The sequence below is a fragment of the Xenopus laevis genome, chromosome 1S (genome assembly GCF_017654675.1).
Source record: "Xenopus laevis strain J_2021 chromosome 1S, Xenopus_laevis_v10.1, whole genome shotgun sequence".
Taxonomy (NCBI): Eukaryota; Metazoa; Chordata; class Amphibia; order Anura; family Pipidae; genus Xenopus; species Xenopus laevis.
The window spans coordinates 159,966,195-159,990,108 of NC_054372.1; the positions used below are offsets into that span (position 1 = coordinate 159,966,195).

Sequence of the window (23,914 nt, forward strand, 5' to 3'; positions counted from 1 at the left end):
TTAAGGCATAAATCATAATGATCACATGAAACCATTGTGTACCGTCAAATGGGTCCTCCACTGTAATTGTAAGCAACTTTCCAATATACATTTGTGTTCAAAATAATAGCAGCGTGTTTAAAAAAGTGAATACAGCTCAAAATATATTAGCTTTTATTTCCATACAAGCAAATGCATTGGTAAAACTGTACATTCTATTCCAAATATAAAGATGAAGAACAATCAAATTTGTGTTATTCCTTTACAGAAAGTGAAGAAAATGGAATATTAGGCTGTTCCAAAAATAGCAGTTTCTGCATTCTTCTTTACAAACTCAAACATTCACTGTAAGAACTGAAAAATGTTTCAAGATTTTGCTTTCCTTTAAATCACTGAACTAATATTTAGTTGTATAATCAGTGTTTCTGAGAACTGCTGCACATCTGTGTTACATGGAGTCCACCAACTTCTGGCACCTGTTACATTCCACAATTCTTCTGCATTTCTTGGTGTTGCCTCAGAAACAGCATTTTTGATGTCACCCCACAAATTTTCCAATGGATTACGGTCTGGGGATTGGCCTTGCCACTCCATAATCTCAATCACATTGGTCTGAAACCAAGATGTTGCTCATTTACTGGTGTGTGTTGGGTCTTTGTCTTGTTGGACAAGGGCATTTCCTCTTTGGCATAAGGCAACATGACCTCTTCAAGTATTTTGATTTATTGAAACTGATCCATGATCCCTGGTATAAGATAAATAGGCCCAACTACATAGTTTGAGAAACATCCCCATATCATGTTGCTTGCTCCACCATGTTTCACACTGTACTATGGCTTGAATTCACTGTTTTGGGGTCATCTGACAAACTGTCTGCGGCCCCTAGACCCAAAAAGAATAATCTTGCTTTCATCAGTCAACAAAATGTTGTGCCATTTCTCTTTAGGCCAGTCAATGTGTTCTTTGGCAAATTGAAACCTCTTCAGCAGATGCCTTTTTTTTCAACAATGGAACTTTGCAGTGTCTTTTTGCCGATAGCTTGGCTTCATATCGGTGTCTTCTAATTGTAACAGTACTCACAGCTAACTGTAGACCATCTTTGATCTTATTGAAGCTGATCATTGGCTGAATCTTTGCCATTTTGGCAATTCTTCTATCCATTCAGATGATAGTTCTTTTTATTCCACGTCTTTCAGGTTTTGGTTGCCATTTTAGCTGAGCAGCCTATCATTTTCTGTACTTCTTTATATGTTTTCCCCTCTCCAATTAAATTTTTAATTGAAGTGCGCAGTTCTTCTGAACAATGACTGGAACGACCCACAGAGATAAATGCACTATAACCAGCATGCAAATTTACCGCCTTCCTTCTTTAAATAAGGACCGTAATTGACACCCATCTTCTCACAGAATGAATGAACTCACTCGTTGGAACTCCACACTGCTATTAATCGGAACAAGCTATTATTATAATAAGCCTCAATTAATGATGCAATGGCACAAAATCAGCAGCATTCATGTTTTATATTACTCTACTACACCTACTAGTAAATTATTTGCCATGTAGTAATATAATTACGACCAAAAATAGTGATCGATCAGGTTAGTGATGTCAGCTATTTTTCTGAACACAACTGTATGTGCCTTTTAAAATAAATATAGCGGTGATTTTGCTTTTCCTACACCAACTTTGTGAAGGTGCAAGCATATTCCTGTCCTCTTGAAACAAACTTGTGGTCTCTTTTCCATCAAATTTTTTTGGTAAAAATGCAACTACTGTGGATCTTTATCAACAAATCACTTCAATGCGGACTGAAAGCCTGCCCTTACCCACTTACTTTATAACACCAATAGAATGGTGGAAAAACATCTGTGCTGAAAATACCACAGATAGTGGTCATTTTTCTTTTTCTAAAGCTACAATTGCTGTGTAATGCTCAACTTATACTCAACTTATTATCCTATATCTTTCACCTGGAGAGAAGCTTTGAAAACATTTGGGGAAAAAACACACCAATTCTTAGCCATTTCTCCTGTGCATTCTAGTATCCCTGCAAAAAACAAAATTGCAATAGCAAAATAATATCATATGATAACTATTAGTCTTTCCCATTGCAATCCTTTTACATTTCAAATGTAGAAATAAAAACAAGCATGACATTCATAAAATATTTATTTTACAGAATACAGAATACACCACAACATTCCAGTACAGTATTAAAACAGCTATATCATTAAGTTTCTAGATAAAGATATTAAAAACAAACGTGTTCAGGTTTAATCTCAAATGATATATTAAAAACTGGATGTTTAAGTCCTTTATGTTGTGTAAATAATAGACAATTGTGTAGGAAACATTAGGAATAAGGAATTGTGTTGTAATCATGTAATGGAACTATGTAAACAGAACAAAGATATGACATACTTTCTCTAGAAATGGGAGCAGCCAAAACATAGTGCCATGCCTTACAGGGGTGTAGGAATGTACAGTAATTCTGGAGTCAGGTTGAGCTAGCTTTAGCAGTATTAACAGCAACATCCAGCTGAATCCAACACTTTAGATTTATCACAAACAGTCTATACAGTTCCTTCAGTTTTTATGGAATAGAAAAACGCTATCCACATTTATATCGTAAATGTTTTATATAATTCAAGTAAAGGGAAGTCACTTATTTAAAAGACGGCAGGTTTGGCACTTTTATACTGATATCACCAATGTTAATGTTTCTTGGCATCTCAGGAAGATTCATATTCTTTACTGCAGATACAGCCCGCGCTGGAGCTCCTGCTAGGCCAGCCTATGAAACGGGGAGAGAGAAAAGCAACAGGATTAATGCTAGATTAAACTACCTGCGGAGAGACATGGAACATAGTTGATGTGCTAAAGGTCACAGTAGCGGCATGGAGTCTCACAGATTGCATGGAATGAATTTTTATGAATTAGAGGTTAGACAAAAACAAAGTCACATGAAATGTCAGCTTAATGGCTGAATGGTTATGGAAAATCCTTTTAAATGCAATAGGCAGGATTCTTTTTTTCTTCTTTTCAAAATCGCATGCCAGAAGATTTCAGTCATTCACATTCTACTTTAGATTTTCTGTTATTATTTCATGTAGTTTTCAAGTATCCTTGAAACTTTGAGGTTTATATCTATAAATCAAGAGCAAATTGCAATCACAGTATTTATCTTTGAAATATCATTAAAGACTTGGTATTAAGGTTATTAAACCATATGTTAATTGGACCATCCTCATTGGAGCAGTTCAACCCACAATTGAACACAAACATAGGCTTACAAGATGCAGTGCAACCCAAAATCTACTGCAACTGAAAAATTAGGGGCTGATTTATCAAAGGTGAGATGCTCAATCTTGAAGCTAAATTGTGCAGATTGTCTTTTTTTAGCATTTATCTTTTTCTAATAGGGATGCTCTCTTGGCAAATAAAAATTATTACCATTTTATCAAGAGATATTTGAACTCTCCCTGCACTCCACTGTTTTTTTTTACCGTTAGTAAAGATTCATTGGTATATTTTCTCCAGCATTTTCGCCATTGTGATCTTGCTGAAGGACAGCGAAATGGTTCAAGAACGTTTGTGAGAAAACTTAAATTTGCTTCTCGAATTGTGATAAATTTGCCACTAAGAGATGCTGGAATGTGTAGATAAGCAACAGTTAGAAGCTCGAGAACTGGAGATCCATGAGCTATAGCCTTCCAACCCATTGTTCCAGAGTCAGCAGAGAATTCGGTATTAGTTCATCTTAGCCAAAACCAGCATTTTCTTTTACATGGCTGTAGTTTTTTGTTTTGTTGCAAAGCATAAACATGTATTGGCCAATTCCTTTTTTCAGTAAAACATTTTTTGTAATGACACTGCTCATGTTCTCAAATACCGTTTATAACTAATTAGTCTATGCTAATCTCCAAAGGCACTCCACTTGTGACAGGACCTGTTAATTTATGTAAACTTTAAATAAAATAATTACAAATCAAGTCATTGCTTATCAATAGCAAATACAGTTTGAGACACATTGTCAGGTATTTTAGTATTCCCTTGTGAGAAAGGATAAGTACAACAGATTTTGCAGCAAAATATATTACACTACAATGTAGATTAACAATTAAGTAATACAGATGCAAAATAAACTATTGATTTGTCAATTGGTTAATATTATTCTTAAATTAACCAGTTTACCTGCAAAAGGTCTGCCAGAAATAGGCCTATAACAGAAATCACATTTGGTGACCAAAACAAATTCTATCAATATCACAACAATTTTTTGATAAACTGTCCATTGTGTCAAATTTATATTTCTACTGAAGTTATCCTTATTTGTTTGAAATTTAGAGAATAGGTAACTGCGGGTCCTAAACTTCTTGGACTGAAGGCAAACAGAATCAGAAATCGTGTGAAAAAAACAAACAGACACTGATCATTTCTACTACTCCAGTGCCTTGTCTGGATCCAAGCTCATTTAAGATGACCTGAGGTGAAGTGGAAAAAAGTCTGGTGACTAAAAATGTGAAATTATTTTTGGAAATCATGACCCTGTTGTGTCCTCTGGGCTATATAGGAGAAGGATCATCTGGTTTGTTATCAGAGCACAGTTCAAAAACTGGGATCTGTCATGGTATGGGGGTGCATTAGTACAAATGGTGTGTGTGGCTTGGACATCTGGGAAGGCACCACTTATACTGAATATACAATGTATACAGGTTTTGGGGCAACATATGCTGCCATCCAGACAATACCAAGTCATATTCTGCATGAATAACACTAGCATAGCTCTGTATTAATTCAGATGCTATACTGGTCTGTCAATGATTAAAAACATTTGGAGCATTATGAAAAGTAAAAATAAAATAAAGGAGACCCTGAAATATTGAGCAGTTGAAATTCTAGATCAGCTAAGAATGGGACAACATTCAGAACTCAAGCAGTTGGTCTACTCAGTTCCTATATGATTATGGTGTGTTGTTAAAAAAGAGGTGGGAAAAATGCCACAGCTTTTATTAAACATGTTGTTGGCATCAAATTTAAAACAAGCATATTGTTTGTAGAAAGCCTTAACATTTCTCAGTTTTAACATTTGATATGGTGTCTTTGTACAAGGTACAATTATATCCATGGTTTAAATGATTTGCAAATCCCCCCGTTCTCCTTTTATTTACATTTTAAATAGAAACAGGGTTGTAGAACATGGTTACATTCTACTACTGTTAAATGCTTCTAGGGTTCATTTTTATATACGATTATGTAGATGATATAAAATATGTTCACTGGAAGGACAGTTAATAGTAGTATATGATGACCTTTTCAGATAGAACTAAAACATTCTTCCCTGAGCAAAAGTCTATTCAAAAATTATCTGCATTGTCAAAGTAAGGCTCATGGGAAACAGGCATTTGTTATTTGTTGAGAACCGAGATGATGAAGACACCCATCTCCATATGCAGCCACTTTCCTTTTCTGTTATCAATATGTTCATGCCCCATGAACTAAAAGATGAGTTTAAAACACCCTCTTATTTAATTGGATAAAATAACATCCAGTATTTTTATTTTAGCATTACATCACGGGTGAGTTGATGGCATCTGGCTTTTACAAAGCTGGATGAACAGGGTGTCAGAGCTTGTACAGTGCACAAAATATTCCTAAATGAAATCAAACAAAAAGAATCTGAGAAAGAAAACAAAATGAAGTCTGAATGCATCTTAAAATGCGGCCAAACTGATCACAGACTTCGACAATTGTTTCATTTAATAGACATGGAATCACAGGGATAGTAATGAAAGCAGATGAAAATATATTTTAGAAATTTTATATGCCAGGCCCACAAAATTAAAAAAAGAAAAAAAATAGTAAAAACTACAAGCAGAACTCAATGTAAGGTTGAAGCTTAAAAAAAAAAAAAAAAAAAGAAGGATATTTATATATAACACTTCAAACAGGAACGTTTCAATATTAACATATTTTTTAGCTTGTATATGCAGATTTTTAGAAACCTCTTAGCTTAGGTGATATTTCCTGCTGCTAATAGTAGTAGCTTTTGGATGCCCAATGGATGCAAGAAAACTAGTTAAAAGCTAAAAGGTGAATAACGTAAGTGTATGAAGAATAAAGTCACTAGTATGGTACCCAGTAAGGATTATGGCATATAGTAGACACGTTAATAATCTCTACTTGTATTATGTTGCACTTTTTCAGGCTTAATCTAACTTTAATAGGGGAATATCAATATACTATTGAATACACATTGTATATATTAACTGTAAACTATATTGTACAAGCTACACATTGACTAAATTCATGCATTAAGTTCCAAACACTGTCTGATATTTAATTAAAAAAAAAAAAAAAGTTGCAAACATCTTAGCAAATGAGCAGCTCTATGCACAATTTGATTACCCATGGGTTGAGCCACATTTGATTGAGCCTGGGCCAACAACAGGTCCATAATGCAGGAGTATGAGGAGAGAAATGCATTAATGGAACTATGCTGTCTTCATCCAACAGAATTTCTTGACTTGCCCAAAAGTTTCCAATAAACTCCCAACTCAGTATGTAGGGGCTGAATTGAGCCTGTATATGGAACCTTTTGTATATAGAACATATAGGGTATATATTAACTCCTTAAAAAAATATGTAATTCTGACTAATTCTGATTTTTAAAATTAATTTTTCGAATGCTATAGCACTAGAAACATTTTATCCCAGACAACAAAGCCTTTAACGACTTTGGTAATATTTAATGTACTGTTTTAATCTACTAATTTAATTATTTAAAATTTAAAAAATAATTAAAATGTGACTAGATTTGCTTTTATGATATCCGCATATTACCAAATGATTAAAACAGTAAGTATAGTAAAAAATAGTTCTAAAGGAACTATCCTTATCCAGAAGCTACATAATTACATGTAATTACTTTGTACCCTGCCCTTATGTTGGAACTCTGGTCGGACACACTGTATTCTTAAAGAGATACAGCCAATGGGCATCATAAATTACCACTTTGGCTTTAAAAGTCTACAAACAAGCAGAAGAATTTTGGAAGTGTTTCAAATGTAAGTGCCACTTTATAAATAAATAATTTTGCTGGTAGCTTGACTACATCTCCAATCAGGGGAGCCATATGGACGAATCCCACACAGGCAAATTTGATTCCAACGATAAATGTTTACAAGATCTAAGGTTTAGTATATGAAAATATACTCCCTTTAAAATATAATTAATTCTTGAAAGGGTTTACAATAATGATAGTTGTTGTAACTCAATATTGATTTGTTCATAATGATGTACATTTCCTAATTGCTTCTAAGAACATTTTGAACTGGTGCCTTATAGTAAGTAGTACTAGGCAATTAAATTCAAGCAGTGGAGTGTTTCTTTTAAATCTATGCTTGTGAATGATGGCCACTCATTGATCTGTACTCTCTGGGCATGTACACATGGGCATTTATGTCTACTACATGATTTTCTTTATTATGTTCTGTAGAAGCTGGTCCTACTTGACTGTTGGGTTTTCAACCAACAAAATCTAAAATTAGAAAAAAGTTTAAAACTTTTTTTTTTTAAATCAGTATTATGAGAATGATGCAAAATATAAAGAAGCCAAGTCTGCTCTTAATAATCGCCAAAATGATTAACTACAAATGCCAAAGAAATAACTGGAATTTTTGCCCCTAAATATATGTCTTATGCGTTTCAACAAGTTTTCTTTTTAGATGTGACATTGTGTTCCCCTCCAGTATGAAAATCTCACTGCAGACATAATTAGACAAGAATGGTGCCAATTCATTGGATCTATAAAATAAAAATAGATCTTTAAAATACTCATAAAATATTCTATAGGCTTTGGACAGACTTTAGAGACCTGCCACAATACAATATTTGTGCATATAGAATTTCCACACATGGGTAACATGATAGGTGAACTACTGCTGTTATTTAGTTAGTGTATATAACTACACTTATTATCTGCAGCTGGGCATGGCATTATGACATTATTCAGACAAAATATTACAAATAAACATCCAAATTAATGTATGCAAAGCATACAAGCTATTTATTTTACTAAATCGTGATCATAAATGAATATTTCCTGCTGCATTGTGCTCAGTATAGAGGAGCCCAGAATTCTAACAGATTATAAACTGCATAAATGCAGTAGTGTTTGTACACCTTTTTACCTTACTTAAACTTCAAAAATCAGTTTTATATGACTACATACAATTTGTTTCAAGATGATGACGCTACAAAACAGAGGAAAGAAAAGAAATCTTGCTGTCACAACAGCAGTGAAAAGTTAAATTGTATGCAACACTGATCCGCAGCACTGAAGTTCTACTTAGGACGAGATCACATGTGACGTTTACCGTAAATACGCCAATGAAACCACACACACATAATATGCATTTTTTCAGCCTGTAGTCTTCTTTTCCCAGCATGCATTTCTGTTTTTTTCTCATTCCATTTTAGTAAACTTTTGTAAAAAAAAGCCAAGGAGAAAAGCGTTTTACATGTATAATATTTTACTGATAGTTAATAGGCAACGTAATTACGTCATCAGCATACAACGCCGTAAATTCGTAAATGCTGAATCAATCTTGCCAGAGTTTGGCTGCCATATTGAAATTGTGCATCGTATGTCAGCGAAGTGTATTTATAAACCTGCAGTTCCCATAGTTTTTACCAATATGGCTTTTCCTAAGTGTATTTGCTAAAAAAAAAACACAAATCATGGCATTGCGTGGCAGATGTTGTGATCTCGTCCTAAGAGCCAATGGCGCTTTCATAAATTTTAAGGAAATTCAAAATATATATATATATATATATATATATATATATATATATATATATATATATATATATATATATATATATATATATATATATATATATATATATATATATATATATATATATATATATATATAGTAATTGGATAAGGACCCGCACTCCAATGTTTCGTGAAAAAAGAGTTTTTATTTCAACTTGTGCATCCAACGTTTCGGCCCATGCCTGGGCCTTTATCAAGGATGTATATGTATATATATATATATATATATATATATATATATATATATATATATATATATATATATATATATAGATATATATAGATATATAGATATATATAGATAGATAAAATTAAGACGTATTAAGTCAGGGGAATACACTATTTCTGTTGTAGAAAAAAACTTTATTAAACCCCGAAGCCGCTAAAAGCCCAAATTAAAAAATACTCCCATCTCAAAACTGCCACGGACACGTAGAAGTCAATGGCAGATATGCCTTTTAAAATTGGAAGATATCATGATCTGCGCTGGGATTTGTACAATAAGCCAAATAATTTGTGGTTTTCGTGGTGTCAAGTTTGGAAAACATCAAACGATTCTGATGTCTTCATCGAGTCTTTTTCTGTAGCACATTTTTTCAAATACATTTTTTGATAAATAAGGTAAAATGGTCAAAGTTGTTTTTATAAAATAATGAGAAATATTCAGATTTTAGTAAATAACCCCCTAAATGTTCATCTGTGTTTAACAGTCTTCTAACACTGACTGTTCAAAAATTCTGCCTTCTACAGGAATCCATATTCAGTAGCAAAACAAAAACAAGTATCACTTGCATTAATGAACAGAAAAAGCATGGAATGCTATAAAATCTAGTAAAGCGCGGGTTAATAAAACATAACTTAAATAAGAATAAGAATGGCACTAATAAAATTGTGTGGCTGGCACAAAATTTTATGTTAATAATTAGTCTGGCCTATAAGGTATAATGTCAATGACATCATTTTGCTTTCACCTTCTCAGCAGTACACAAAGTACATTTGATCAGCAGTACCTTTGTCTACCTGTCCTGTCTGGGAGACTGAAAGATAAAATTCTGCAAGAGAGAAGAATGGAAAGAGCTAAACATTTTAGCAAATAGTCGTTTAGGGTCAGTAAAAGAAACGTTCCACAGATAAAACAGGATTTCAGCCCTTGCTAGCTTTTCTTATGGGTTTACATTTGCATGTCCTTATTCCAGGACTATGCTGCAGTGTTGTTCTACTTGGAGGTCTTTTGAGCCTAATTAAAATGCCTTCTAATATTCTTCACACTTGTATGTTTTCATATTCAACTGCTTAAAATTTCAATTCCAAAAGCACCAAAAATAGATAAGGTTTTTTTTCTTGGTTTTACATATATTTTTACTCAAAAATGCAAACTGTTTTAAAGGAGAAGGAAAGCTCTAAGACAGTTTATTGCCAACAGATTAGCCACAATAGTGCAAGTTAGAACGCTTTATTTATTCTGCAGAATGCTTTACCATACCTGAGTAAACAGCTCTAGACACTGTCTCTGTTTGTTTAGGATAGAAGCTGCCATATAAGCTTGGTGTGACATCACTTCCTGCCCGAATCTCTCCCTGCTCACTTACAGCTCTGAGCTCAGATTACAGCAGGGATGAGAGGAGGGAGAGGAGCAAACTGAGCATGCTCAAACTCGGCCCTGGAGGTTATGCTGAAAACAGGAAGCCTGATACAGAAATCCATATGTACACAATAGAAGGAAAGAAATGCAGTGTTTGTTTTGACAGAGGACTCATAACAGCATTACTTTGAGGGTTTACTGGTGCATTTATATAGACCTTTTTGATAAAGCTTACTTAGTTTTAGCCTTTCCTTCTCCTTTAAGGAAAAGGTGAGAATGTTGGCATCCTCTAACTTGTGGGTTTTTCAGTCACACAACTTAGGTTGAAGGACAGGACAGTGGTACTAAGTACAAGGCTAGCCTGTGCCTCCAGGGGCAAGGTGCTCAGCGCAGCCACTACCTTGAGCACTAAGGGGTGCACTATTGCACGTTTGCCCAGGGAAGAAAATAAATGACCCCTTTTGTCTTGATCAGTAGGTGTTTTTAAACATCAGTTGAAAGCTTGTTCGCTTTGTGGCCCAGAAGTATTTTAAATAAAGAAAATAGGCCTTTGGTATGGGCTGGCAAAAAGAAAAGCCTTCAACTAAAAATGTAAAGATTACTTAACAATCATATCCAATAATAGTGTGTGCCATGATGATGGATATCACAAAGCCTCACAGGTGAACTAAATGCCGTGAAAATAGTTTAGCGGCCTGCTGATACCAAGAAGGGACCCACTATCCTGGGAATAGCATACCTGCAGTTATAAGCCTGATGGAAACTGCAGTATGTCCTTCAGTGGTCGAGCCAAATGTCAAACCTGATTTCATGGAAATTTTTCGGACTGCAGCCAACTTGAAAAAGTCTGGGCTACATTTGGAATAATGGCTAAAATCATTGCCATCAGTCACTAAGAACTAATGCTGAACTCACAGTTATTAATGCTCATCATACTGACTGACTTCTAGTTTAGGCAGAGAAATTTTGAAAAATCTACAAGTGTGAGAAATCTTTCAAGAGGCATTGGAGACTGAAGTTTTTCAGTGAAAGCAACTCCAACACTGTCAATATAAGATGCCTGAGAACTATAGGGTTTATAGGCTATTGATAATTATAGTAAATCATATTAATACCAGGATCTCAAAATCAGTTAGAACATGTTTATAAATGCCACCATTAGGTGGGTGAGATGAAATGTACTGTTTCATGGACTTGTATTCCTGCACTCAAATACTGCATAAGAAGGCTTTGCTATAGGAGCCAAACTGTGCGATGATTTATACGAATCGTAACATTAACAAACACAGCAAATACAGAATTATATTTTGACTTTTTGTCCTGTGTCTGTATCATTCATAAATTTAAACCATGTATGCATTTTAAATGATTTACTGGCAAGCTGTTATCACAAATGCAGTGTATAATTTATATTTAGGCATAATTGCAATCATATCTGGTAAGGAGGAACTTGCAGTGATGTCCTGGGAAAAAGCAAAACATGAATGTACACACGGACGTAAATGATTAATGAATGAGCTGCTACATTATATTTACAGTCAGAATTATATTGCTAAAGAGGGTTAGATTTGCTTTAAGGTTGTCCGTGCATTTAATATGAGCTATAGTTTCTTGCCATGTAAATCAATGTTTTTAAGCAAAAAGAATCTCAATTCATTAAATTTTTTTATTTAAACAAGTCTTAATTAATCACAGACTATCAATTTCATATGTATGTATCACAATAATTACACATTTGTATAACAATTCATGTGCAATGTTACTCATAATAATCAAATATAAATTCATTATTGATTGATTATATAAATAGAACAATTCATATGAAAGCCTGATTAAAAATCAATTGTGCTGGTAAAGAATCCTGAACACCAGTTTGCAGCCTTGAGAGGGAAGTATGAGCTTAAGTAACAGTGATTCATTAATAAGACTCTTTGTCTTTATTTGTTTAAATAAAATTTAATGAATTGAGACTTATCTACAGAGTGCAAATTGGGATTCTTTTTGCTTAAAAACATTTTTCATTTTTAGTCTAACGCACCGCCAGCTATTGCTGACTAAGTAGACTCTCGCCAAAGCAATAGTGTGCACAGCCATTTTCAAATAAATATGTACATGTAAATCATTATAGAGCACTCATAATTAGAAGTAAACACCTCAAAATGTGTATATGGAATACAGTGATATTTGGAGCCTCAATACTGGAACATGACACATGCCAAAATATATATAGGGAACTGTGTTGTTACAATTTTGGACTATAACTTGTGAATTATTCATTTATTTGAAAATACACAAACTTGGTTTAAGAAATCAAGGAAAGTGTACTATACACCAATAATTAATATAATTTACATATTATGATACAATCTTCATCAATAATAATGGTTTACCTATCTATACAAATAACCTGTAAACAGACAAATACATAGAAAAGCAGATGTCAATAAGTGTTTAATATTCAAAAAAACAGTCCTAGGTAAAAAAAACAGTAGAACCCCCATTTTATGTCTCCAAATTTTACAGTTTCCTTGGATTGATGCCATTTTGTTGCAGTCCCATACAGACCAATGGGAAACTTCCTGTCTTTCGGCGCATGTGCAGTAGATCCTTACCGATAAATCCCTCTAATGCGCATGCGCCACCAAATGCCGGCGAATACAGGAGGGGTCAGTAACAAGTTAGGGGCATTTGCCCGGGGGAAGGTAGGTCCAGGGGGGGAGGGGCAACACAGGGGAGGGGGTGGGATTTTAGCACCAAATGGGTTGAATTCTCCTTTAAAAGGAAAAAAAATAATAGCCTTTTTCATCAATGTGCTAAATCACACTCATATCATTAGAAGGATCAGCCTTTGGTATTATTATTTAAGGATTAAATAAGATACCAAACCAGTAAGGGCACACTGGCAGATTTGGGTAGTTTAGTCGCCCTGGCGACAAATCTCTTTTTCGGGGCGAAAATCTCCCCGAACTGCCTTCCCGCCGGCTATAATGAAAAATCGCCAGCGGGATGGCACTCTTGGCACCTCATTTTCCGAAGCTGCTGTGTTTTTCTCAAATCACTGCAGCTGAATCCTAATTTGCATATGCAAAATGCGTGACTTTTCGTCACAAAACAAGGAAGTAAAATATTTTTCCCCTTCCCACCCCTAATTTCCATATGCAAATTAGGGTTCGGATTCGGTTCGGTATTCGGCTGAATCTTTCACAAAGGATTCGGAGGTTCGGTTGAATCCAAAATAGTGGATTCGGTGCATCCCTATTTATTAACATTGGAGACAAACACCAATGGTGATGTTGCTTCTTACTATGCTACAGGGGCTGTAAAATAAATTTGTTTCACAGTTTACTTTAAAATGCTTTCAGTTAATAAGAACTAAAAGTTTAATCGAACATTGAATACAGAGGTAGCCGCAACTGTTTAACCACAACTTAACCTGCTTTGGTGTTGTGCAGTTAGAATAATGAAAGCAACATAGCGTGTTCATTTTTAGGGCTTAGGAGTTTGAGAAAAAAATCCCTGATAACAAAGATTAGAGTGTGACTTTACAACATACACAATTTGATGAACTGAAATACTGATCAAAACAGAAAATTCTTTGAAAAAGGTCCCAGTTTGTTAAAACACATTCTTGACATTGAGGAAAATGGTTAAAGTTGTGCAAGTAATATGCTTCACTTTAAATATGCAAATGCATTTGGGATCAGATATTGTGAAAATTAAGGGATGCAAAAACCTTTTCTTGATATTTACTTTGTATTTGATCGGTTGGGTTCCCCACCCCCTTTTACTCCCTAAAACTCAAATGTCTTCCCTTGTAACCTTTTACATCAAACACAATGCAGCTTTTCATAATAAATGAATAAAATATTTTGTGCTGTACACTCTGTTACAGTGATGATTAATGAGCTGCTCTGTTCCTTTGCTGGGTGTATATTTACATTTGCTGTCAAGCATTCAATGTATCTTTGTAACAGCGAAAGGACATACAGTATTTTGTAATATACACCTTGTAGTTTATGTTCCTCATATTCAAGCTCATCATGTTTAGACTTTAACTCTGCATTTTTTTTTACTGCAGTGAATACCATGAAATAAAACCAAGTTAAGGAAAAACAATACTAAATGCTTGTGAAGTAATGAAACCCCAAAAGCATAACGATTCATATCCTCACCTCTGACTTTTCCAGCTTTGTCTGTGCATCAATTTGAGTGACAATTTCATTCATATTAGTTTCTAGTACCATACCTCCCATCACCATTTCTGCAAGGATGTTGTGAACCTGAAGGAAGCACAGAATATGCAAGGTATTTATTCACAAAACTATAGCTTAAAGGGGTTGTTCACTTTCCAAAAACTTTTGTTCAGTTCAGTTGTTTTCAGATTGTTCACCATAAACAAAGCCTTTTTTTCCCATTACTTTCAATGTTTTATTTTCATTGTTTTTCCAAAATTGAAGTTTAAAGGTTAGTGTTTATGTCTCTGGTGTCTCAGCTCAGTGATCCAGGGGCAGACTCTGAACTGTTACAATTTGCTACATTTATTTGATACATTTCTCAGCAGCATCTGTGCAATATTAGCAACTATTGTATCAATTCTAACAGTTAGCTTAAATGAAGCTCAGGGATTCTGCTCAGCAGGGACAAAGATAAATATATCAACTAAATGCATCAATTTAGAACAGTTAAAGCATTGGCGACCCCCCCCCAAGCTGCTTTAGAAGGTGAAAAATTAAACTTAACTCTTCAATATTAGATTAACGTTCACACATAGAAAATAGAAAGTAATTGGGAAGTCTATTTCTGGTGAGCTTTCTGAAACCAACTAAACTGAAAAAAATTTTTGAAGGTGAATCAATATTAGAAAAAAGGTCACAAATAAAAAAATAAAGTAACTGAAAAAAAATGTTTATTTCTGCAATACAATTAAACTAAAAAAAGGTTTTGGAAGGTAAACAACACATTGGATGCCATAAACACTTAACTCTTGTGTCAATGATCCAAGGCATTTTTTGCCCATCTCTTGGCATATAAAACTATAGGACAGTCTGAGCAAGCCAAGTACAATGCTGCACCGCCCATTTAGTCAACTGAAGGAGACCAAAGGCTACAAATCCATAAACATTCACCCCAAGATGACAGGGTTGTATTGGGCGTATGCTCTAGCAAACAGGCAATCTATATTTTAACTACAGGTATGGGACCTGTTATTTAGACTGTTCAGGACCTGGTGCTTTCCGGAAAACAGACCTTTCTGTAATTTGGCCCTTCATACCGTAAGTCTACTAGAAAATCATGTAATCATGGTTTTGCTTCCGATAATAATTCATTATATCTTAAAAAATTGGATTTGGATAAAATGGAGTCTATAGGACTGAATTTAGTGCTTTCTTGATAAGGGGTTTCCTTATAACAGATCCCATACCTGTCCAGTAGAACCCCACCTTTACAGTTATCTGGGGCGGCCTCTAAAGACAAAGAAAATTATTGGGAAACGTAAGATGCGTGAAGAAACTGATGCAGCATATACACTGCATTACAACCATACAGTTGTGAATAATCCATGGAAACATAAAAGTGGGGTTCTACTGTATTGCAAACATTACACTTTAAACAAGCAAAAACAACACAACCTTAAACCTACATCATAATAGCTGGAATATACAATTTGCTTTCATTCAAGGAACTGATCAAATTTGCTAGTAGAATAATTTAAGAAGAATACTAATATGCATTATGGCCTTCTTGGTATTCCCACAACCCATACATTACTAAGTTAGCTTTCCTCAGATCCATGGGACTGTTTAACCTTCTGCCACCATACCTTATCTACGTGGAATATTAAATCCAGCTCACAGACATTTTCAAAGCATTTGTCCAGAGTCTCTACGAACACCTGTGGAGATAAAACAAGAATTTCACATGAGGCCGCACAACATATGAACTTAAAAAGGACATATACCTTGATTTTTTCACGGATACGATTTTAGATGTTAAAAATTGAAGTAATTTAGTTTTTAGCACAAAACCTATTACTTGTGGTGCTTTGGCTTAATTGCAGGAAAATGTGAAGGGAGATCATTTCCTGCAGCAGTTCTGATATTTGTTATTGGATAATGAGAAGAAAACATACCAGCTCATACTGGGTCTGGTAGTGCCTTCCCTTTACCCCATCAGTCAGACCTGCAATAATTGTATTGCAATTATGAAAGTTGTAGACTTCCCCTTTGCAAACATATTTAGAATCACAACTGCCAATTATACATCTTTACATGTAAAAGGAATTGTTCAGTATAAAAATAAAAACTGGGTAAACAGATAGGCTGTGCAAAATAAAAAAATGTTTTCAATATAGTTACTTAGCCCATAGATTTCATTGGGTGATTATTTGGCGAAACGAAACGGGTTAGATTCTCCCATCACTAATGATTACATCTTTGGCTAACTGATTGTATTAGAAACTTGTTTTATTTTGCAAAACCTATCTATTTAAACTGTTTTTATTTTTACACTGAACTGCTCCTTTAATAGTCTATTGCTGATGTGAGTAGAGCAGCAAAATCCAAAAACGCAATGCTTCTATCAATCTGCCAGCATTCTGAATGAAATTGCAGATTTTCTACTTGCTTTAGCATTGGTTATGTCCTAGCACACTACCACTAAATGTCTGATCCAAACATTGCAGCTTGTTTCCTTAATCTTTGCACTCACAAATGCAGCACCACCGTTTAGCTCTGCAGAATGCAAGCAGAAGCGGAGAATGATGCAAAGAATTAAAGGGCATGTAAAGTCTAAAATAGAATAAGGCTAGAAATGCTGTATTTTGTATACTAAATATAAACATGAACTTACTGCACCACAAGCCTAATCAAACAAATAATTTATGCTTTCAAAGTTGGCTACAGGGGGTCACCATCTTGTAACTTTGTTAGACATCTTTGCAAGACTAAGACTAAGTGCACATGCTCAGTGTGGTCTGGGCTGCCTAGGGATCGTCATAAACAAAGCTGCTTGAGTTCTGCATGGCTGGTAAGTAAGGCAGGGGCTCCCCCTGCTGTTCATAAGTATGATTGTTTCCCTGCTCAGCAGTTAGGGACCGTCTGACAATTCCTATCCACAGCAGTAAATCAAGGGAGAATTTCACTGCATACAGTCAGGTTTCTTATAAAAACACAGTACACATTTTTTAATTAAAGTATATTGGAGATAGGTTTCTTTTAAATTGAAGAAAGTAAAAATGGGATTTTATTTTTTTGGCTTAACATGCCCTTTAAAGGAGAAGGAAAGTCTGTTGGCACTTGGGGGTGCCAAATGTTAGGCACCCCCAAGGGATTGTATTGACTTATCCGGGACGGTGCTCTCTCCATGGAGAGATCTTCTACCGACGTCTTCTTTTTTTATATTTCCCCGGGCAAACGCATGCGCAGTAGAACGAAATAGCCGACTTTTTAGTTATTAGTTAAAAAAAAAACACACACGAAGAAAGAGGAGGACAGAAGAGAAACGCTCTGTGGTGCTCGATGGTATAACCCCAGGCCGGTGCAGTTTTCTGCTGATAGGCTCACCGGCCCGAGGTTTCAGGTAAGTCAATACAATCACTTAAGGGTGCCTAATATTTGGCACACCCAAGTGCTAACAGACTTTCCTTCTCCTTTAAACAAAGTGAGTATTATTCCCATTCAAGGGCATAAGAAAAGCAGACTCAGACTAATGCTACACTGACAAAAGTGATCCAAAGTGTTAAAGGTTGTCGGGTTGTGTTACGCAGGCGTATTCCCTCCAGTTGTAAACACTTGCAGAAGTGCCAGGAGTTACTGCTCTTTGTTCCAGAGGTGGTTTATCCATAAACCAATCATAGACAAACAAAGACAGTCTATTAGTCAAGCTATTGAGTAACTGAATTCTGTGGAGTTATTTCAAGCCAATATTTTACTTCTCTAAAAATTTGGTTTTTTACAGACAACTCCCTGTTCTTTGTAACATTGCTTACACTGGGGACTTTTACCCACACTGATGGGAAAAACAGTATAAAGAAGAAACACAGAATACAAAATTATTAACAAAGAACTGTGGTAACAAGAACGGACAAGAGTTCAAAAGTAAATGTTCAAAAAAGAAAAAAACTAAAGGCAGCTAAAATCACAGACATCTGCCTGTAATGGAGTGTGGTTAAAGAGGAACCAAATGTGATGTACAGATGCTAGACACTAAGAACAGAACTAGCATAAAACTCATTTGTAAAATAAATAAACTGAATAGCAGAAACTGATTTGCTGTAGGTGTTTTCCTATACTTGAAAAAAATAATCTGATGAACTCTTCATACCTTAAAGGGCACCTATCACAGCCAAAATCAAACACATATTAACAATCTGACCAGTACAAGCTAAACACGTTTAATCAAACTACATATATAGTTTTTTGAAAAAACTGCAGGTTTTAAAAAAATCCCTTACTTTGTCAAATGGGTTCTTTCACTGAGGGAGGCCATATTGAGACTCTAACAGAGACTCTAATGTGCAAATTTCAGGAGCATGCTCAGATTGTAACACTGCTTTGAGTATTCTACCCAGAATGCCTTGTTTTAGTAAACTCCTCCACTAGAAGTGCTGCCATCTGCTAACTTCCAGCAGGTGGCAGCACTACTGTACAGCAGCTAACACACAGGTTTGGCTGATTTAAAAATAGCTTACAAGGGTTGATAAGCAAGCAAGGAATTTGAACTGAGCATGTGCGAGATTTCAGAGCTACAGTTGGCTGGGAAGATATAGGTAGGAGGAGCCAGTGAAATCCAAGATGCCTGCCTCAGCTAGAACTGCAGGGGAGATAGGGGAGATCTTGCAGAAGGAATAGTGAGCTGATCATTTACATTATACAAACAATTCTAACTGTTTTAAAAATCGGATTTCTTGAACTTTCACATAGTGTATTTACTTAGTAAATGATTTTGGTCATGATTGGTGCCCTTTAAGTCCACTATAAAATCGTGTAAACATTAAATAAACCCAATAGGCTAGTTTTGCTTCCAATAAGGATTAATGATTGTCACGATCGGTACCCAAAATCCAGAACCAATACTAGGCTCCCTGGTCTCAGCTCTTGCTTCCGCCTTTAACCTCGGGAGGAGCCCTCGGCTAATTGGATGCCGCCAGGTTTTATTAAGAGAGGAGCCAAGCTAAGGGTTGTGGACGAGCAGAGGCAAAGTCTTTTTGGGCAGAAGGTCACAGTTCAAGGAACAGACAAAAGAGTAGTCAAATCAGGCCAGGTCAGTGCGGGCAGAATACAAGCAAAGTCGGACAGGCAAGGGTCAAAACCAGAAGATCAATCAGAAGAGTCAAACAGGTACGGATCAGATTACGGAATTCTGAATAGTCGGGTAACAGGCCAAGGTCAGGATCACAGGATACAGATTAGTCAGGGAGGCAGGGGTTAAAACAGGAATCAGATAACAGGAGCAGACAAAAGGGCACCCAGGAACTCTAAGAGATGAACCTAACAACGGGCAATAAATTCAATGCTGAAGTCTCTTTAAATACCTTTTGAATTTGGCGCCATTGCACGCTAACGTCATCACACCAGCGCCAATGCGCCTGTAAAAGGAGGAAGTACACGCTGCACGCGCCCTTAGGAAACCGGCACTACAGCAGAGAGGAGAAGCGTGGCAGGCTTCCCCGCCGGCCCATTGGACCACCAGGGTGAGTGTTTCTCACAATGATATCTTAGCTGGGATCAAGTATAAGGCACTGTTTTACTATTACAGAGAAAAAGGAAATAATTTTAAAAAAATTTGGATTATATGAATAAAAAGGAGTCTATGAGAGACAAATTGCCCGCGTTCTGGATAACAGGTTTCCAGATAATGGATCCCATACCTGTATAATGTTGGGATGCATTATATCATATTATAAACAACTTTATATAGCTCACATGCCCTAAGTGACATTACAATTTACTGTTTATAACTGATGGTCTTGGATACTGATGGTTCTTCATGCTTGCTCTGAAGACATACACTCCTTTCTAAAGGCTAATGAAACTGATCTCTCAGTCAAATTATCCTTAAAAAGAAGACTATTTGCTTGGCTTTATTAAAGAAAATGTTGAATAAAACCCTTATCTATCCAATGCATGTTGTGAGCCGCAGTCCATAAACAAGTGAAAGACATTAGTCCCAGGTTAAAGGCATGCCTTACTATAGCCAACTGAAGGGTGACCTTCCTGAAGACGGCAGGAGTATTGTTGCCGAAACGTTGAATAAAACTTTATTTGATTTTTTTCACTAAATAAGTCCTAGGAGTGCAGCTTTTTGTATAATTTTATATATATAGTGTGTGTGTGTGTGTGCGTGCGTGCGTGCGTGCGTGCGTGCGTGCGTGCGTACTTAGTATGAGTAAGTTCCCCAGTAGGCACGATACGCGTTATGTCCTAATAAATGATTTGAATTTTTACTTATAATCTTGGTCTTTACTTTTTGAAGAAAACTCACAACTTCTTGTGCATGTATACCCAAAACAAGAGATAGAGGTCCTACAAGCTATTTCACAAAGGCATTGTATAGCCAGCTTGCAGTATAGGCCCAGTAATACAAGATATTTTGATATCTATTTTTACCCTGCCTGCCTGATGATTTTATGTGCATTTTCTTTGCATTTCAATGGATGCGTTTGATTTGGGTGCGAATCACTGGAAGCAGCTGATATGAAGGGGGTTAGAATAAGGGTGGTTATTTTAAGGGGTGTTCACCTTTACTTTAAATTTTAGAATGTAATAGAATGGCTGACTTTAAGCATCCTTTACATTTCTAGGCTAATTTGCACCCAAGTAACCAGATTGCTGAAATTGCAAACTAAAGAGCTTCTGGGATAATAAGCCAAAACAACTCAAAAACCATAAAAAAATCATTAAAACCAACTGCAAATTGTCTCAGAATATCAGTCTCTGAATCATACTACAGGATAGTAGAACAACCCCGATAAGAATTTGTGTGAGTTGACATTGCCAACGTTTACTTTCGCCAGAATAGCAGTTAATAACTGGAAGAATATATCCAGCCTTATGAAATTTTAAATGGGTGATGTTTTATACAAAAAGCCACAACACAAAACCACAAATCATAAAAAATACTTTCTCTTAACGGATTCCAATTTACACAAATGTCAGAAACTCGCAGGAAGCGTGGCATTATTAAAAATAGAGATTAGGATTTTACACTGTAGAATTAAAAATTGCCATTGAATATCTGAACATTAGTCCTCCTCCACCAAACTTTAACATTGACATTATAACGTTCTTTGGCTAGCAGCCAGATTTTAAAACTGCCAGATGTAAAATGCCATCACTATACACATTTCCACTGTTGCAGAGTGTAAAGGTGATGACGATTAAAACACTTTAGCCAAAGCTTGGCATTGCACATGGTGATGTTTGCCTCGGATTTCCCATAATAAGCCCAAGTATCCTACGAATAGTTCTTGTTCTGACACTGCTTCTGAAGACAGTGTCCCTTATTGCAACTGAGCTTTCTGGATAACAGGTTTCTGAATAAGGGATACCATACCTGAAAATGCTCTAAAGTTTGCTTACTGTACAGTTATTTTCACATTAGCGCTTAAGAGACTGATAAGAGTTGCTTCTTGATGTTACATACCAAAAACATAGACAATTACTTCAACATCTCTATAGTTTTGAACAACTACCGTACCTATGTTTATAAAGACTTAAAGAGTTGGTTCTGTTTCTATAGCAATTAAAGCCTCAATTTATTCTGGTTCTGTTATCAGGAATTTTGAAATTTGGTTAGATCTGAATATTTCAGATATATATTCAAGTGCATTTAGACCACTTGGACAAAAAAATTGGATGGATGGCTGCAGAAATCTCATTTGCTTACTTGTGACTTCTGACAGTCAAATTAGGCGTGGTTTTATTCACATCATCACACCAAAATTCCATTCATCTGTCTTAAAACCATAAGAACTTGGTTATACACTAGAGCTGCATTTCAAGTATTTAGCGCCATCTTCTGTTGACAAAGCAGTAGGACCTGAACTTGCATATCAAATGGCTTAAAGCAGAACTAAAGAAGTAGCTAGAAATGTTGTACATTATGTTTTGGGCCAGCCTGTACCAGCCCAAGGCAACCACAGCCCTTTAGCAGTAAAGATATGTGTCTCCAAAGATGCCCCAGTAGTTCTCCTGGGACATCGGATCCCCCATTCTGGTGCACAAACAAGATTTTTAGAGTGTCCACAAAATGGCTCCTGCCTGCTTGCTATAATTATGAGTTCCCAGACTGATGGAAATAAGATTCAAATAATTTATACAGTGTAATTAAAGTTTGTTTTCCTTGACTAACATGATAAAATAGGATTTGGAATATTTGTTTTGGGCGACGGGTCCCCTTTAAAGCAATCATGAAGTGGTGCAAAGGGTGTGAAATTATGTTAAGACATGATCCATTAATGTACATGTTCATAAGCATTAAACATTGCACAAAGGCCAACTGCAATTAAACAGAATACAATCTGCAAGAGTATAAACATATCTAGGCCAGGCCAGCATTAATATTTCATGCTAGCTTTGTGTTACTCAATGAATATTTTATAAGCCAAGACTTCAGTAGAATAATCAAAAGCAGCATTTACAGCATAATTACTCTGCCTTCAAATAAATTAAAACATTATCTAAATCTAGTTCAGTCGAACCCTGAAGTGAATTAGTCGACACATACAACCAAAGAAACCCTTTTACAGGAAGAGCCATCAGCACAATTGAGAACAAGCTACTACAGTTTGTCACGGCGCAAAGAACAGTTTACATGTATAGCTAAAGCATACTAGAAAAGCAAAACTGTTTTTTAAAGGGGTTGTTCAACTTCAAACAACTAGTTATCAGATAGATCACCAGAAATAACGACTTTTTCCAATGACTTTCTATTTTCTATGTGTGACGGTTTTTCTAATATTGATGTGTAACGTGTAATTTCTCTCCTGAATCAGCTCTGGGAGGGGGGGGTCGCCGATCCTGTAAAATGTTCTAAATTGATACATTTAGTTGATACATTTGTTATCTTTGTCCCTGCTGAGCAGAATCTCTGGGTTTCATTACAGGCAGCTGTTAGAATTGATACAATAGTTGCAAATAGTACAGAGATGCTGCTGAGAAATGTATCAACTCAATGTTGCAAAATTGTAACAGTTCAGAGTTTGCGCCTGAATTACTGAGCTGCCAGACTCAAACACCAGAGACAGGAACATTCACCTTTAAACTTAGATTTTGGAAAAAAATAAACAATGGAAAGTAATTGAAAAAAGTCTTTGTTTCTGGGGAACAATCTAAAAACAACTGAATTGAAAAAAGTGTTTGGAAGGTGAACAACCCCTTTACGCTGCAAACATCAAGCCTTCTAGTTGCACAAAAGAGAGGAACACACGTCTGTGAACATTATAAACAACAAAGAAATAAAAATACGAAAAATTGGGACACTACCAATGGTTCTCATACCGTTCAAAACT

The 23,914-nt window shown here is 35.6% G+C and overlaps 1 protein-coding gene across 2 annotated transcripts in view; it reads right to left on the bottom strand.

Moving 5' to 3' along the window:
• Window positions 1-2,131: 2,131 nt before the first annotated feature.
• The window catches only part of ap3s1.S (adaptor related protein complex 3 subunit sigma 1 S homeolog), a 30,867-nt gene continuing 9,084 nt past the window's right edge, over window positions 2,132-23,914 (bottom strand). Inside the window, exons 4-7 of one of the 2 annotated variants that reach the window (XM_041572996.1) lie at window positions 16,226-16,297; window positions 14,577-14,684; window positions 9,833-9,874; window positions 2,645-2,774 (exon numbers count right to left, since the gene is read on the bottom strand). In XM_041572996.1, coding sequence (XP_041428930.1) covers window positions 9,839-9,874; window positions 14,577-14,684; window positions 16,226-16,297 — 216 coding nt within the window. In that variant the 3' untranslated portion in view covers window positions 2,645-2,774; window positions 9,833-9,838. 2 annotated transcript variants of the gene reach the window in all.